The sequence below is a fragment of the Triturus cristatus genome, chromosome 5_2 (genome assembly GCF_964204655.1).
Source record: "Triturus cristatus chromosome 5_2, aTriCri1.1, whole genome shotgun sequence".
NCBI classification, from domain to species: domain Eukaryota; kingdom Metazoa; phylum Chordata; class Amphibia; order Caudata; family Salamandridae; genus Triturus; species Triturus cristatus.
In genome coordinates, this window is record NC_140588.1 from 796,531,818 (window position 1) to 796,549,478 (window position 17,661).

General features: G+C 44.1%; 1 protein-coding gene across 21 annotated transcripts in view; it reads right to left on the minus strand.

Moving 5' to 3' along the window:
- MAP7D3 (MAP7 domain containing 3) overlaps positions 1-17,661 on the minus strand; it is a 1,121,308-nt gene that overhangs the window by 471,685 nt on the left and 631,962 nt on the right. For all 21 annotated transcript variants that reach the window (XM_085607948.1, XM_085607945.1, XM_085607942.1 and 18 more), the window contains one exon: positions 11,589-11,769. In XM_085607948.1, the coding sequence (XP_085464074.1) occupies positions 11,589-11,769 (181 nt within the window). The remainder of the gene's footprint in view (positions 1-11,588; positions 11,770-17,661) is intronic.

The following is a 17,661-nucleotide window of genomic DNA, read 5'->3' on the forward strand; positions in this document are numbered from 1 at the left end:
TGACGTAGATGAACATTGTACTATGTGACAGGATATACAAAACAATCGAGATGCTCTAGCAAAATCACATTTTCCCTCACTGACGGATAAAGCAGATTTGGTCCCCGTTTCCTGCTGGCTTCCTAAAGTTGGGGATCTGGTCCGAGAAAAAGTGGGGAACAAGAACGAATTTGGACCCTCCTACCGTGCTCCGGGCTTGGTCCTTGGTCTGAAGGGCACTCTAACTGTAATTTTACATCCACTGCCTGGTTGCAAAGATAACTGATTCATTTCTGTGGAACATGTCAAACTACACCATGTGGCCTATTCCCAATAGCATGCCAAGACGCGTTCCAACCCGGAATGTTTCGCTCCAGAAAATGAATACTGTTTCTCCCAAGTCTTTCCAAAACATGGAAGGGGAGCTGGAGTCTTCAATTGATTTATTTCCTGCAATGGTGGAAAATGAGTATTCTTCGCCACAAGTTGAACTTATGGTTGCTGTACCCGACACTGTGCTACATTTGACTTCTAATGACGAACAACCTCCACTGTTTCAGCTCGGCTCCAGTAGTTACTATCTTGACCAGGATAACTTTTCTTAAGATACATCTTCGTTGTCTTCGTCTATTGCTGTGCCTCCTAATCAGATTTTGTGTCTTCATTTCGTGGTTGAAAAGCACATACCTACTTCCTGCTGTGGAACTAGTTGACGGTGTGCTGGCCCCGCATTTTTCCTCACATAAAATGAAAGGAGACCAAACATGAGTTAATATTTCAGCAGTCCCGAATGCTAATGGCATTGTGTAGGTCAAAGTGCCTTTCGATGTATATGGTCCGACAGAGACCTTGAAAATTCCATGTGTTCTGTGTTTCTTTGGGGGATGTCGTTTTACCTGGAATGGATTCAGATGATTGGGATGTCAGTGCTGTTAATTCTTTGTTTTCTGATTTACAATATTCTACTGTTCTTGATACTGAGGATCTGTATTTGAATTTGGCAAATTATGCAGATCTATTTTGCTACCAACATTATGGCCATCTTTTCATTCACAAATCTAGTACTCAAAGACCCACTTTCAATTACAAACAATGGGAACATTGTCCGACACCATCTCAAATAATGTCCGATACACAAAAAAAGAAATTCACATACTTTACGTGTTACAATCTATCGGATTTAAAGTCTATTTGGGGCACTAAAGTTTGGCAAGTACAGGGAAGTGAATCCTTGCAACATGCATGTTTAATACTTTATCAAATATTATTTTTAAATCATACTGAAACAAACTACTTGCTTCGGTTTGGCCACTGCAAAAAATGTGAATGCTCCTTCAATTCCATCTTTGGTTCAATAGTAGTTGTGGAACATACACACCAATAATACTATTGATGACTTGACTCCGATGATGCAGAATGGCTCTTTTAACTCATGTTATTGCTATTTATTTGCTATTTAGAGCGCACTGTTACCCAACTTTGAAAACAGATTTCAATAAGCTAAGCAGACTCAAAGTGCTGTTTCAACAAGAAGTCGCTCTCACATCAGCTTGTGAGATCTTTGAATTGCAGGTTGCCAGAACATACAGTGAAATACAATCTTTACTAAACCAAAATCTCCCCCTACATTTCTGGGAATCCATTAATGAAATTCTTAATGAGTCTTATATGGCAGGCCTTGCACACTTTTATAAAGTTATGGATCCGACCTGGTTACATCGTGTCAGACTATATTTGGAATAATACCTGCTTTTATTCATTCTACGGTTTCCAGCGTATTCAGGGGGTTTCCCCAGCTGCTCCTCCTGGTTTGTAGCGTGCTCCTACTTCTTTTGCTGTTCCACAATAGATGCTCGATCTGTGGTACTGCCCAGTCAGGCACAGCTGCAGCTGTACCAAGATCGGAGCAGCTTTTTGGCTTAATGCCGTTGGGAGCTCTTGACAGGAGCTATTGGCTTACATTTTGTTATGCCTACTTCACCTATGTGCAACCTGTGTTCTATTGCATCCGGTGCCCTTTTCAATGGGCCCTGGACGTCTGCCTTTCCACAACATCACCCGCGGCCCTGAATTATGATCGGTTGATGGGTCAGTTGGTGGCCCCTAGGCAGGGCTGTTCTGTGGGTACGCGGCTTGTGTTCGATTCTTCGCTGGGGCCGATGGCCAAAGCGAGTACCTGTGCCCATGCACAGCGTTTCTTAGATCTGAGTTTTATCGAGATGGACACAGGTTGTCCTGGTATGCTGATTGCGGCTTCAGGATGTGAGGCGCACATCTGTTCATTTGAATTGCTTAATAGAATGGCATCACTTTTTACTATTGAAGGCTTGCTGGAGCACATGGCATTCAACTTGTCAAGCAACATTTTTGGCCCAGAGGATACGCTTTAATTGGATATACTTTGAGAACTAAATCTACTTTATCAATTTGACTTTCCATCATGGTCCACTATTGGCATCTTGGATCATAATTGTCACTTGCTGGAGACGCTTTGGTTCTGCTTACCAGTGACTTCTGTATTAGTCCAGTGCTGTCGACATGATCAAGGGGAGGGTGTCACGCGGCCCATGGGGACATTGTCTTCTTCCCTAAGTTAGCATGAGCACGCTGCAGACTGTCCGCTGTTTTGCACACATTACTATATGAGTTTAGTTGCAAATGCTTTTTTGACATTTTTACATGAGAACCCGCTGTTTTGTTCATGCTTAGCAGGTTCCTGGGATTTAGTCTGCAAATTGTGAGCAAGGTCGAACAACAATGCTCGTTGTTCTGTTCTGGTCAGGGCCTAGCACATAGACAAAACATACATATGCATCTGTTGTTTGGGAATTCGTACTTTGGTCTTACTGGAATACACGGATAGGTATCACACACTTGGAGAGGGACCATTGCGGGTAGAAGAGCATGACAGCAACTATGATGTAGAACTACCTTCTATAGACTGAGGTACGGGGTCTACAGAGAACACCCAGAAATCTTCTAATATATAATCATCCTGTGTCTGTGCAAGGGGAAGGAGGTTAGGCTACGCTGTCTCTCACTATGACGGCTCCTTTTATGATCTACGGATTACTTGCTATACTGACCGTATTTGCGTTATGCATTTTTCTGCTTATTGTGGCAAGCATACTGCATATTAGAGCACGTTAGTTAAAATAAATATTTTAAACTTGTTCGTGTCTCTGTCAGATCTTATTGGCGAAAAGTACAAGAGTGCGAGCGAAAGGGTGTCTTCTAACGACGATTCCTAAGAGAGTATGGAGTGTTGTGTTCTGGGGTGTCTAGTCAATTGTTCCTCTGTAAGTGAGTAGGAGGGCAAGTGAGACACTATAGCTAGTCAGTCCTGGGCTCATGGGTACTAAGGTAGTAGGATGACTCAGTCTCTATATATTAAGGTCCCATAATCCAACGCATCGTTCTGTGTTTGTGCAGAATCCCTACAACAGTCCATTCATCTGCTGTGGTAATGTTTCTCACTGATATAATTCCAAGGAATCAGTATGACGGGCTAGTTGACAAGATAGACTGCAAGCTTTGCACGGACGAGTAAGTGGCTGGGGAGTTTGCCACAGTGATGGGGGCACACAGAAGTGGAGGTGAGCAGCCGTGCTGGCTCAGCCGTTTGTAGGCATGAGCTTGGCAAAGCCAGACCACTGACCAGCCTCTCACTCAACGCAGGGTGTCCTCACGCACTGGGCCATCCTGAAGAATCAGAGTTTTGGTGCTCTAAGCACCCCTTGGGCATAGATGTACAGGTGCTTCCTTAATGCTGCTCTGTCATAGAAAGGGAGATTGTGATAACATTTTTTGCGAGTCTGTAAATGAATTGCTGTGAATGGTCTCAAATTAATTTTCCGATATTGTTCAAATTGCTTAGAAATCCTAGTATTACACTGAGAAAGCCATACTGTATGAGTGAGTTAATGGTGTTACAGCAAACAAATGATGGACGGAATGCTGACAATGCAGACATTCTCCCCCAGTCAAAAGATCTGGGTTAAATCCATTGTTCTTTTGCCCACTATGCCACCCCAGTCCATTTGCAACAGCCATATGCAAATCAGTCTTGACCCTGTGCCCCATTAGAACAGTCCAGACCGAACTGCCAGGCCAGGTCCTCCCTGGACCGGAAACAAGCATCCTGGGACCGGTTTCAGGGTATGTCACCCTTCTTCAGCGAGGCTAGCTTGAATCCAGTGGCACAGTGAGCAAGGGGCCCACGTCTGGGCATACCCATCCCACTTAGGGCAAAAAGTGCTACAGCAAACAAATGATGAACGGAATGCTGACAACGCAAACATTCTCCCCCAGTCCAAAGATCTGGGTTAAATCCATCGTTCTTTTGTCCACTACGTCACCCCAGTTTGGACCCAGCCATCAGTCTTGACCCTGTGCCCCATGGGAACAGTCCTGACCAAACTGCCAGGCCATCTCTGTACTGGGGTGAATGTATGACATTGTTCTGCATTCTGTCCATCAATTGTTCTTTTTGCATTTGTCACCCCAAGTGGGACGGGTATGCCCAGATGTGGGTCCCGTGCTCTCCATGCCACTGGAGTAAAGCTATCCTGGCTGATGAGGGCAGAAAGCCCGAAACCGGTCCTAGGATGCTTGTTTCTAGTCCAGGGAGGACCTGGCTTGGCAGTTTGGGTTGGACTCTTCCGATTGGGGCGCAGGGTCAAGACTGATTTGCATATGGGTGGGTCCAAACTGGAATGGCACGGTGAGCAAAAAAACGATGGATTTAGGCCCAGATCTTTGTACTGGGGTGAATGTATGACATTGTTCTGCATTCTGTCCATCAATTGTTCTTTTTGCAATTGTTCTTTTTGCATGAGTGAGTTAATGGGCCAACTGCACATTCTTTGTGCCATTTGTTGGGAGTGAGTTTTGAATCTCAAAGGAATACTCATTTTTATCAATCATAGAATGATAAAAAGCAAACATGGAATTAGGTAATACTTTCTGAATTCTGCCGTTTCTGCACGTCACCCCAGATTGTTTACCAGTTACAGTGCAATGGAACTTAAAGGCTACGACCTCAAGATAAATACAAAACAAGCATTTGCAATGCAAAAGGTCTTGCATTTGCAAGAGTTTAAGCTATTGGCATTGTAAATGACAATGCCTTTTATTTATCTGCTTTGATAATTAACACATAAATAAAAGGCATTTTCATTTACAATGCCAATAGCTCAAACTCTTGTTAATGAAAGACCTATTTCACTTCAAAGAAGTGTCCGCCATTGGACTGGGCTGCTTGGAAAGTGAAAGTGCGCATGGTGCGCTGAATGTTCCAGGAATATCCGGTAAAGATGCCTACAAGGGATTCATTTGAAAATTGTCTTTGTTAGATTCAGAAATGAATTGTAATAAGCCCAAGTTAGTGGCTTATTGAATTAAGTTTTTTTCAAGAAAACAATTCCTTATTATAATAGCGCTAGTCAATCGTGAAAACCTTAATAAAAAAGAAAAACAATATAAGACAGGTGTATTGTTATTCAAATTTATGTGAAAGAACTATGTATCAGAAGGCAACCGAGATTTAACAATATTTTGCTATGTTTCTTTTCTCATTGACCCTTCTGTTGTCACCGATTTCTTATATTTCAAGAACAGAGAAATTGTCGTCAATTACATGAAAAACAATTCCCATAATGAAAAGAATCACATAGAAAATGGGCGTGGTTGTTGACGTTATGGCCTTTTGTGTGAAGACATCTGCAAGACCATCTTCAGGACGGATTATTCATATGTGGACTGAGAACGCCTTATGAGGACTGAGCAGGAGATCATATATATGAAGCCGTGCAGCTGTGTTAAGCTGTGTCTTGGTTCAAAGGAATTCCGGTTTCCAAAAGAAAAGGACAGAGGTGGTTGTTAGTTAACCACTCAACTGGGATTTGGTATTACTTTCAGCAACCTCAATATAACAGTGAGGATTGCAATGAGGGCAACCGCTCTGGTATTATTCACAGACTAGCCCGAGTCCTGCTGGGTGCACGCTGCTCGTGTGGTCAGCGTGGGGTCTCCCATTTTTTGGTTTATGAATGTTGGAGGAAATCATGTTGTGCTTACAAAATAGAAAATAGTGCTTACAGACTAAATAAGACATTCCGTGTAACAGAAGTAAAAGGGCCAGTCCTCATGGGAGGTTACAAATGAAGATAAGGCGGTACTAAAGAGGGACTAACAAGCCCATTAACACATCAGAAGCCAGCATTTACAAAGGACAATGACACAAGCCAATGCAAAATATGGGCGGAGAGTGAGCAAAGCTTCAAGTCAATACACGAATACATCATGCCACGCAGAGCGGCGCATGCGCTGCCCAGGCTCGACCTAAACAAGTTGGTTATTATGGAGTTCATATTTTGGAGCATATTAAATAGAATCCCAGTCCTCATTTGCAGTGATCCTCGAAAGAAGTAAATTGATTACGGGAAAGGGTAGGTGGTCTCATCTTCACTTGGAGTCAGAAGTGCTACCTTTTTGTATCTCTGCACGCCTGTACTCTGCTCCTGCACACTGCTGTGCCGGGGTAGACCAAATGTCCAGCCTCCCTGCTCTGGACAGACGAGATGCTTAGATTGCACTGTCTGCCCTGCAGTGCAGAGACTGGAAGGACATAGACCAGCCACAAGAGAGCAAGGAAGGCCCACTTCAGAAAAACACCAGGAGAAATGAAATATTTCATCATGAGGATCAACACACGCCCTGGAGAGATCAAATAAACTGCTTCCAACTTAGAAATAAATGGCATTGTTTTCCCTGATTGATGAATTTCTTGTTTCTTAGGCAGTTATTATAAAAGTGCACTTTTCTGGTAATGACTGACAAAATATACAAAGCTGAGGACAGCAAATATTAATTTTTATCGCGAAGAAACTTCAGAAGTGAGGCATGGGTTTTATATTTATTGAGGTTATGCTGGCATAAGCCAACTATCTCAATTTTCTCTTACCTAATTGGAAAATTGAGCAAAACATGACATAGCATGTGAATACCAGACGAGTAAAGCTCAGGATCGTTTCCATGAAAGTCCAAGGCATTCATTTCAAAAGAGCTGCGAATAAGGACATGCGGGCTATGCAGAAGGAAGGCTATACAAAATGTCACTGAGGTAGTAGTAACCGTCGATTAGCATCAGTGAACAAACAGACTCAAAGCCGTGGCACGTCCGCATTTTTTTGCTCATGTTCGAAAACACAGAAAACATCAGCGTGCAAGAAGCCTACTCAAGGATGTACAGAGGTACTCCGCTATGTTCCCCTCCAAAGCAACGAGGTTCCAGAGGAGTGGATGGGGAGCTACTTATAGCCCTTCTTTTCTCAAAGACAAGCTGTCTTTCACTCGCACCTTCAAATTCTGAATTTACAGCACCCTTTATATAACATGCCTCAAGACAGTGGTTACAAAAACATAAGTTAAATCACGCATGACTTATTTCTTTTCTAATGAGTTTAAATAGTATGTGGCATTACTGTTTATTTAATAAACACCATATATTGTCTTTGGAAGGACGGGAGGCTAAAATGTCCATATTATTAGTTAGGCTGGTGACCTCAAGAACACAGACACTGTCAAATTAAAAACGAAGAGAGTTAGGCCTGGCTGTCCTCTTTCGGAAATACACAAATGTGCTCTCACACACCTATACAATCTGTTGTAAAAAGTTTCTACACTGTGTGTGTGTGTGTGTGTGCGTGCATACATACATGCGTACACACTCTTCATGGTTGCTATTTGTTCGTGGTCCCATCAGTCTCATTTGTGTGCCCCCTACCCAAAATAAAGTAAATTCTAACTAAATTGTTAACCCCTTCGCCGCGGCAGGAATTCCGCCGCGGCGCTGGGGGGGGGGGGAGGGGGGGGGGGTGTTTGGGGGCAGCGCGGTGGCGCTGTGCTCGTGACGGAACCGCTCCGTCACGAGCCACGGTTGAGCTGTGCTCATTACGGAGTGGTTCCGTCACGTCTCCGCCCACTGCGCTAATCGCCCGCACAGGCGGGGAATTAGCGCCGCGTGGGCGGAGCGGCTGCCAACGGCCGTAGCATGACGGAACCACTCCGTCATGAGCACAGCGCAACCGTGGCTCATGACGGAGTGGTTCCGTCATGAGCGGGGAAGGGGAGAATACATTAAATCTCTCTTAATGCCACTCAGTGTTCATCAGATGAATAAAAAAGCACACTATGAGCGTACACACTGTAATAACACCACCACACAAACTGACCCGCCACCACGCCTCACATTCACGCAATCAAATAAAGCATGAAACCAGTGTAGCCTGCCCATATTTAGCAAAAGCATTTGTAACATAGGAAAGAATTTGAGTCTTTATACAAAGCTTCACAGACGTTGAAATGGGACAAAAAAGCACCTTGTTTGCGTGAAAAAAAATACATATAGGCTAACTTTAACAGCAATAGAGATTAACAACTAGGCAAAGTCCTCTTTAATTTAGCGTAACTCTCGCGTTTCTAAACCAAATTACAAAGTAGGCAACCTTTTTGTTTTGGAAAAAATATAAGGTGAAAGCGTAATACAATGGGCAGATGTGATTAACATAGCCTAAATGCTTTTACATACGCAATTGCCTGTTAAACCAACTGCAGAAATATTTTAATCCCCGCACATCAAATTGGCAAATCAAAATGTCTGGAATGGTAGGAGATGGGTAAATCCTATCACGTTTTGTTTATAAAACATACAGCAACGTTGAATAAAAGAGAGAATTAGCCTAGATGTGAAGATTGTTTTTTAAAGGCAAACCGACATTTAGAGGTAAAGGTTCCCGACAGCAAAATACATGTGAGGGTGGCCGTCACCCGTTGCGAAGTTAGAGGGAGGAGAAGTTGTGTGGGGGTGGGAGACCAAAATATCCCCACCTCCATGGACCACGCACCTGCAGCTGGGATGGCTAAGGCTGAGTCGGCAGGCCGTTTGAGACAAAAATCAACCTTCCGGACTGTAAACGCCTTGGCTCAATTCAAACGCGTAACATGCTTCATTTTTAAACAACTTAAAGATGCCCAACCCCGAAGGCATTGTAAGAGTGATTTGTTTTAGAATGGTTTTGTTCCTTAGACCTACATTATTAATGAGCACGAAAAAAGTAAGACCTTATTCTGGATGCAGCCAAACAACATGCATAAAATGCGTGATGCCACATAAACATTTCCTAAAATAGGTCGTAGAAAGAATGTGAAAATTAATTAAAAGGGATCAAAGCAATTTTTCCATTTTTTTTAAACTGCCCAGAAGCACAGTAGAAATACGTGCTTACAGGACAAGACTACATTTAAAAAATACGTGCTTACAGGGCAAGACTACATGAAAAAAAGTCTTTAGTCGGGCAAACCAATAAAAAATGTTTTAAATGCTTGCAGCCAGGGGAAGAGAAAGTATCGGTAAACAGTAAACGCTGTGCAGCCCTAACGTATGAAAAAAAGTTCTACCCACTAAAGAAGATGGAATGAGTACTTGGGCCTTGGGATACTGATAACAGAAACACGTTAAAAAACAGGAAATAAAATGGTACAACCAATAGAAAAGGAGGAAAAGCAAAGTGGCAAGAACACTGACAAGTGAAGGCGGGCGTAAGCCCCTTTTAAGATATATTAAAAACAATAGATTTCACAACACAGTGCATCTGCTGTGCAGGCGAATCCTAACAATGAATGCCCTGAAAATGCACAAATTGACAGAATTGTAAGGAAAATGAGGTTTACGTTAAAGTTGTGTAATAGCTTAACAAAATGAGTTACCCCAAAAAAGAATCTAGGCATTGCGCTCCTATTGCTACTCGGATGGTCGCCATACTCCATATAGGCCACTATTGACACATATTATGATAGGGCAGGGAAGTATACCAGAAAAGTGTGGGGTGAATACTGCTCAAAACTATTCCTTATTTGCCGATGTCTCCAGGCCGAGGATTATTGGGCACGAAAACTCTGAACACAATAATTCTGGGTAAGGCGACATCTGCGAATCTGCAGGCAGCTACCGAGCTCAGACCCTACCTGTCTGCATTCTTCAGCATGGGGGGAAAGCTGAAGAAGGGCCCCTAAGTGGCTAGAATATCATCTCTTGCCACACATGGGTGGACTGGGTTGTGATTTTTCACTGTGCAGCCATACAAGACCTGGAACAAGTTTCAATTAAAAAAAACTCATGAAAAAACACCCAGAATTTAGAAACAAAGACTTTGGAAGCTTCGAAAACCTGTACACAGAGGAGAGTACTTACAAGGCCTTGTAAACTTGTGGTTTACAAGGCTTTGTATGTACAAATGTATCCCTCACATTCCCTTTGCATTATGCTTCATGTTTAAGATGTTGTAATATGCTGCCATTCAAAGTGTGGAACATACTCTCTGGGCCTCAAAGATTTCACTGCAACCAACAATTTAATCATCCATGCACTCTAAGATGGGATAGCCACCTACTCAATCGGGTGGAGAGTTTTGAGCCTCAGCATGGTAAAGTAACGCACTATGGTACAATACACATGATAATCATTATCAAAAATAATGGCTAGTTAGTGGTTTTCACTGACATGGCTTAGCTTTCTTTTTTAAATAAGATGGCAGTATGAGAGTACACAATAAAGTTCTGGGGATATTTTTGTCAGTATTTTGAAGATATTGTGCCACCTTTAAAAAGATGTGACAGCTCATTTTGGGCATAAAACACCAACATCCATGCAATATAGGCACTTCAGGATAAAACCATCATATTTGAAACAAAGCCTATTACAAAGGATGCAAGTTAGATCGCATAAAGGCTATTCTCAGATCAAAGATGCAGAACAATTCAAGCATGTGGCTATAGAAGACCCAAAGCTGAGGAGTTGCCTTTCATTACCTGGAAAATTTGGAAAGACACCGAGTAACAATCAATGGTAAAGTTGTTTTGTTTATCTGGCTGAGGCAACTTTGGGCACTTCTGTTAAAAGTCAGTAGCTACACTCAACCCCCATTAGCAAATGTATGCCCCTCAACAGAGTTTTGGAAGACATTTGTTCATTATCATCTTATGACCACTTTCATTGAGCATGGGGAATAACAGACAAGTGTTACTTCAGCGTTTTATCTGTATTATCTGTTCAATAACAGACTTTGGGTTGCCATATTTAAGATTGTGATAGTTGTGATCACATCATGTCTGATGTAACCAGTATTCATCAATGCCAATTGTGTTGCCATGAGCAGGGTACTGAAGAATTTCAGTTATCTTAAGGTTGTCATTAACCCTGTCATCCTTTCAAATGTAGGTGTTGATGTGATTTACTATTTTTATTAGCAGTATTGAGAGGTTACTGATTTAGTAGCAACCATAACATTTATGAAATGTGTTTTCGGCAAATGAGTACAAGAGACAAAATGAAATATTAAAAAAATACAAAAATTCTGTCTCTGTATAGACTCTGTTTTTGGTAATTTGAAACACCTTTCTCTGTTGTAGAAGTGTGTTGGATTTCAGCATGTACGGGAGATGTTCCTAGGGCACCTATTTATAGCAAAGAGGTTATGCCACTTTTTTTCTATTAACAGAACGACTGAATTTTGTCAATTAAAAAACTTAAACATATTGAATGAAACAACCTGTTGTTGAAGTTCCACAAGCCTTTCTTGCTCCTCCAATTCTTTTTGGATTTGTTCCTCTTGTACTTTTTTAAATTCTTCCTCTTCTTCCATTCGTTTTTTCTCTTCCAGTTTGAGAAGTTCTTCCTCTCTTTTCACTTTTTCTTCTGCAGCTCTCTTATCACTTTCTTCTTTTTGTATTCTGAAAATGTACCAAGCAAATTATCTATTAATACTGGTAAAATAAAATAGTTTACCTTTCGGACAATACAATCTGAAGGGCAAAGGTTTGAAACCAACCAAGTTCAGTAAATAAGATGCATTACTGTCAAGCTGTTTCAGAAGTCAGGTTAGCGGGTGTGCTAAGCATTACAGTTGTAGGTATGAACTGGGAATGTCAGCAGAGACAAAGGATCAAATGAGAATAAAGTTCAGGTACCTGCAACTCTGGTATGCCCTGCAACAATAGACTGAATTTGGGGTGAGACGGACTGCTCTCCTCTAGAAGGGATGGAATCCTTTCAGCAATTAGTCAAGAGTGCTGTGTACCACGTCAGGAAGAGGAGTGGTTGGGATTGGCAAGTGGAGGGGTTGATGGAGGCGTTGGCAGGGGCGCTGGGTTGGCAGGGAAGGGGTGGTTTGGTCTTCCCTACCTCCAGTCTCAACTGTTTGTGGTCTCTTGGAAATAGTAGAATGGCAATTAAGATCTCGGGATCATGTGTAATAGGCAACATTAAAACATCAGAAGTTCAACCAATCAGCACACAGCACAGTCTTCACCCTTCTCTACACAGACCAACATGCTCAGATTTAGTAGCATAAGTGTTGAAGAATAAAATACCATAACATGGAGGAGTTGCATGTTAATCTATGAAAGATAACAATACTGGAGAACTACAGTTACAGGTAAGTACTTTTTCTTTCTCCAATATTGCATCTTTCATAGATTCACAAGCTTGAATCAGAGTACCAAGCAGTAAATTTACAGTATAAATTTGTGCATGGATGGTGGGAGACAATCAGAAGAAAAAATATGCTCACCTTATTGAGACAAATGACAACATCACTTTTCCCACAGCTGCATCTCTGTTAAATGTCAAATCTACACAGTAATGTTGAATAAAGGTGTGTCTGTTCCTTACAGGTTGCTGCCCTGCAAATGTCAGTTGCGGGCACTCCTGAGAATAAGGCAGTGGATGTAGACACACTGCTTGGAATGTATGCTTACTTGAAGAGGACAGCTCGTTTTATTTATGACGAACGACTATGGCTGCAGAGACCCAGCAAGCTATTCCTTGCTTTAACATATATAGTCCTTTCCGAAGATGACCACAGGACAGCAAGAGCTGATCAGTTTGTCAAAAAGATTTCGATCACTCGATATAAAACTTTAAACACCTGTTGACATCTAAGGTATGAGGGGCTCTTTCTGCTGCGTTGGTGGATTGTGAAAGTATTCTTTTAGTATTACTGGCCCATTCAAATGATAGTCAGATGATACTTGAAAAATTTGTTTGTTTCCAGTAGGATTGTCATCACTGAACTGAAGAAAGGGTTCTTCAATCGTAAATGCTTGAATTTCGCTAACCCTCCTCGCAGGAGTTAGAAGTGCCATCTTCCAAGATAGGAATTTTAATTCACACTTGTGAATCATCAGGACTCCTGATCAATTGGGATAAAACTGTGTTGAATTGCCATGGACTATGAGGAGGCCTTACTGCAGGAAAGACTATAAAGAGAAAATTAAGGAACACTTTAATAAGTCTATTAAACCACAGGGAAGGTTGGTTCATTGTTCTTCTGTAGCATGAAATGGCAATCAAATGCACTTTGGTGCAGGACCTCGTCAGATCTTGCTAAATGCAGCAGGTACAGTAATTTTCTGTGGGGGACCTGCTTATGGTTAAAAGGTTGATGGTGACTCCCTATATTGATGCATATAATTCTGGTGGTATGTCCGCTTAGGCAGTTGTTACCTATAAGGTTGGTAAACTCCTTTATATATTTATGTACAGTTTATGTAAAGTGCATTAATCATTCCGGCAGGATATCACAGTGCTAGCATCACTTCCTGTCATTTCTTGAGGCATTCGATGGTGCAGACACCATCATCATCATGTCCTAAACCACAGATCATCCAAAGAGGGATTCTCCATCATGTGGCATGTCTCAAATTCTACTTTGTACCTCTGGTCTAAAAGACGTCAAACACTGGCAACCTTGCCTGCATTAGACAGCTGCTATCTGAAGCCCATTGTCAATGACTGCCGATTATGTTTTCTCCCGCTCAACGTGTATCGTTTTTACTTTGGACTTCTTATCTGGAATATAACCTATATCTAACAACATCAAACGATCATATCATGCAACAAATGCTAGTGCGTTGGCCACCTTTGTAGACGTTACCACTGGTGCTGAACATCATTTGCTGATGTTGTCGATTCTTCTGCCACATCTATTGTGTGGTATAGTGCGATTGCAGGCTGCATGTCTCAGTGCAGACAACACCAGAGAGTCAAAATTGCACACAGCCCTGTGTGTCATGCCTATAGATACTGCATGAGATATTGCTAAGCCACCCCTATAGCAGGCCTTACAGCCCAAAGGCAGGGTGCACTACATTCCATGTGTGGACATATCTGCCGGAGCAGATATAACCCTGCAATGCTTTAGTTCATTCTTAGATATCGTAAGTCAACAGGGAATTCATACAGAGTACATGGGATGGACACTCCTCATTACAAAGTCCCCAGCTCCATGATGGCTTCACTGAACCCCAAGATGTTTGGTACCAAACATTTCATCTTCATAAACCTGCACTGATGCCAGTGTCCAAATTATTAACAAATGCACATAGAGAACAGCTTATTGATGCCCCCTGAACACCTACAACTACTCCCCTTAACGCCCCTAAACTGAGCATTTAGGTGGCACCCCTTGACCCAGAACTTCAGATTCGACAGACCTAAAGAAGAAAAGGACAAAGAAGAGCTGCTGAACCCGAGAACTGAGACCCTGCCACAGCGTTTTACAGTGAATACCAGCTTGCCGCTTCAAGACTCGACAATCGAGGTGAACTATCTTGTTCTGCCTGTGCTTTGTGGCCCCTAAGAATCCCCGAGGACCACCTGCCTTCACCAATCGCCAAGAACCCCCTAGGAGTAGAGGAGTTACTCCCCTGCAGTCCGCAGGCACTAAAAATCACAGAGTCCAGTCCACCGACTTGTTGCTCACCAGCCCAACTGACGACGCAACCGACCAGTAAGAGGTAATTGTGCTCTGGAAGGTCAGATCAGACTCCCCCTCGAGTGTGGAGGCACCAGGTCAGACGGAAGCTGTGCAGTAGCAATCCCCGGGGCACTGGACGCCCAGCACCAAGACTGGCCACAAAGAGTCCAGTTGGGATTCCAACTGCCCAGGAAGTAAGCAAACGTTGAGGGACGTCAGTACCCCTGAGAATCACTCCAGGAAGGGCTCAGCAGTCCTTAAATCGTCCCCGACAGTTGTCTGCGCCTGACTGCGAAGACCACCTTTGCGTTCACAGTCCAGATGACCTACCTGGTCTGCACCCAGCCAGCCCGGCCTGGATAACTACTAACCAGCTGTGCCACCAGGCTGCTGAGGCCCTTGTGACCTGCGCCCCTGTATCGAGGCTCTCAGACTTGCCTACACGCCCCCACCCCACAACCTGTTTCTAGGTAACCCCCTTCTTCGTAACACGCCAGCCACCAACGCCTTAAGCACCTTGCTCCCGGCCGAATCCGGGACTCTCTCGACGAACTGCTGGTAGAACACTGGGCCTTGGCTTGGTAATCCGAACTGAGAAAGTGAACCCCTAGAACAAACTGTAGGAGGCTGGCTCATGTATATAGTGTCCATCTATGGTGAGGCACTGTGATCGGAGTCCAGGCAACCCTTAGTGATAGTGTTTAGGTCCCTGAAAACCAAAGCTCTCGAGCGGTAGCTGTGGAAAGCAGCTAAGGCTTATCCAGGAGGGTGTAAAGCAGTTGCATGAACTACTATGTCAGTCAGTAAGCTATTTACATAAGAAAGAACTACACCAGGTGAGTAGAAAAACACTTTATATGTATTACTACACACTCAACACCGACTTGGTATATCACCTAACCGGAGATAACAATTACACACAAAGAATACTTTAAAAAGAGGTAAGTAGCACAGAAACACACATAGGGACCAACCAGGGAGCCAAGTCATACACTAAAATAGAGGGATGAGAGGTGATTACCAAAACAGGACTAATACCCAAGGTTGGAGGACCTCAGGGGAAGCAAGGAACCACCCAAGGTGAGTAACCAGGGACCCCCAAGGCGCCAGGGTGCAGAGTGGTTACACCGGGTCAGACGTCCATAGGACATCACAGGGTAAGTCGTGGTTAGAAAATTAGAGTTCTAGGACTCTTGCCAAAGACCCCGAAGGAACCACTTAGATCAAGGAATGTTGGAAAGTCACGCCACCCGTGGATACCCAGAAGATACGGATACCTGCACCAGGGATCCTGGGTGCATAGGGGTGAAGTGGTGTCGGAAACCTCAGTAGCCGCCAATGGAGGATCGTAGAAGTACAGCAGCTACAGTGTCTCGTGGACCAGGTCGATGGAACCAGAATGAAGAATCCAGACGAGGAGAACCTAAAATGCAGAGGGGCAGAGTCCAAACCACCCAGAGGTGACCAGAAGGCACAGAAGCACAATACCAGCCGTGGTTGAAGGTTCTTGGTGTAGCACGGAGTAGAAGAAACAGCAGCTGTGGAGACCAGGGGATGTTCTATGCGGCCAGGAGCCTTTCACGAGCTGCCCCACGCCGGTTGAAGAGTGGATGAAGGTCAGTGGCCAGCAGGACCACCAACAAGCCCTGGCACATGTCAACAATGGTTCGCGGGAGAAGATGCTTGGTTGCAGACCAGCAAGGTCTGTGTGACTAACCCAGCAGGGGTAAGTCAAGGCCAGCCCTCAGCACACAGGAGAGCCAGCAGGAACCCATGGAGCCTCCTCAAGGACCCTCTGGCAGTAGGCACAGGAGGTGGCAAGGAAGCCCCAGTAGCACACAGGAGACGAAGGCCCACAATGCAGAGGGTGCAGGCAGGACATGCTTGGAGCTGTGCAGGCCTGGCGGCAGGGACTGCTTGGAGCTTGAAAATCTTCTGTGGAAGAAGTCAACAAGCCTTGGTAATGCCAACCATAGGTGGTGCACAGGGAGGTGGTCTACATTGGCTGGGGAGGGATTACAGTCTCCCAACTTGCAGGGAAGACTGGGCAGGCCTCTAGAGAACCAACAAACCACCAACTGTGTTGCAGAGCCGGGCGATGTCCATGGGACAACAGGATCAACAAACCTGATCAACGAGGTGCCTGCAGATGCAGGGAAGTGCCTCCTTCACTTCAAGGGAGATTCCTTCAGGCTAGGATGCAGGCAGAGTCCTTGGTGACTTGGAGGATGCATGGACACAGAGTTGCAGTTCTCTGAAAAGGCACAATGATGACGATGCAGCAGGATTCTTCCTACAGGGAGCAGTCTTATCGTGGGTCTTGGCTTGAAGAACAGCAGAGTTCCAGTGCCCACCAGCAGTTGAGTCTTTGACCAATCTTCAGCGTCAGTTCCAGAAGTCGTTGTCAGGACAAATCTAAGGACCCACCCTCAGGGGAGCCCTTCAGTAGCCCTAAAAGGGGAAGGACCTCTTCTCTGGTGACCCACCTATCAGAGGGGGTCTGGGACGCTTCTCAGCTGTCCTCGCCAGTCAGATGCTACCAGAAGCCAAGATTCAACATGGCAGAATCAAGTGGCCACTTGGAGGAGCTCTGGGCACCTCCCTAGGAAGGAGCTGGACAGGGGGGTGGTCACTCCCCTGTCCTTTGTGAAGTTTCGCGCCAGGAGCTTAGGTCTCCTGAACTGGGCAAAACTGGTTTATGCATGGAGGGTACCAATTGTGCCCTTCAATGCAGTCGGTGGCACCCAGAAGAGCCTCCACCCTACCTAATTCGAAAGGAGAGGTGGTCACACCTCTACTTCTCAGGAAATCCTTTCTTCAACTTCCCCTGACCGAGTGAAGCTCATCAGCAGCGGGGGAAGAACAC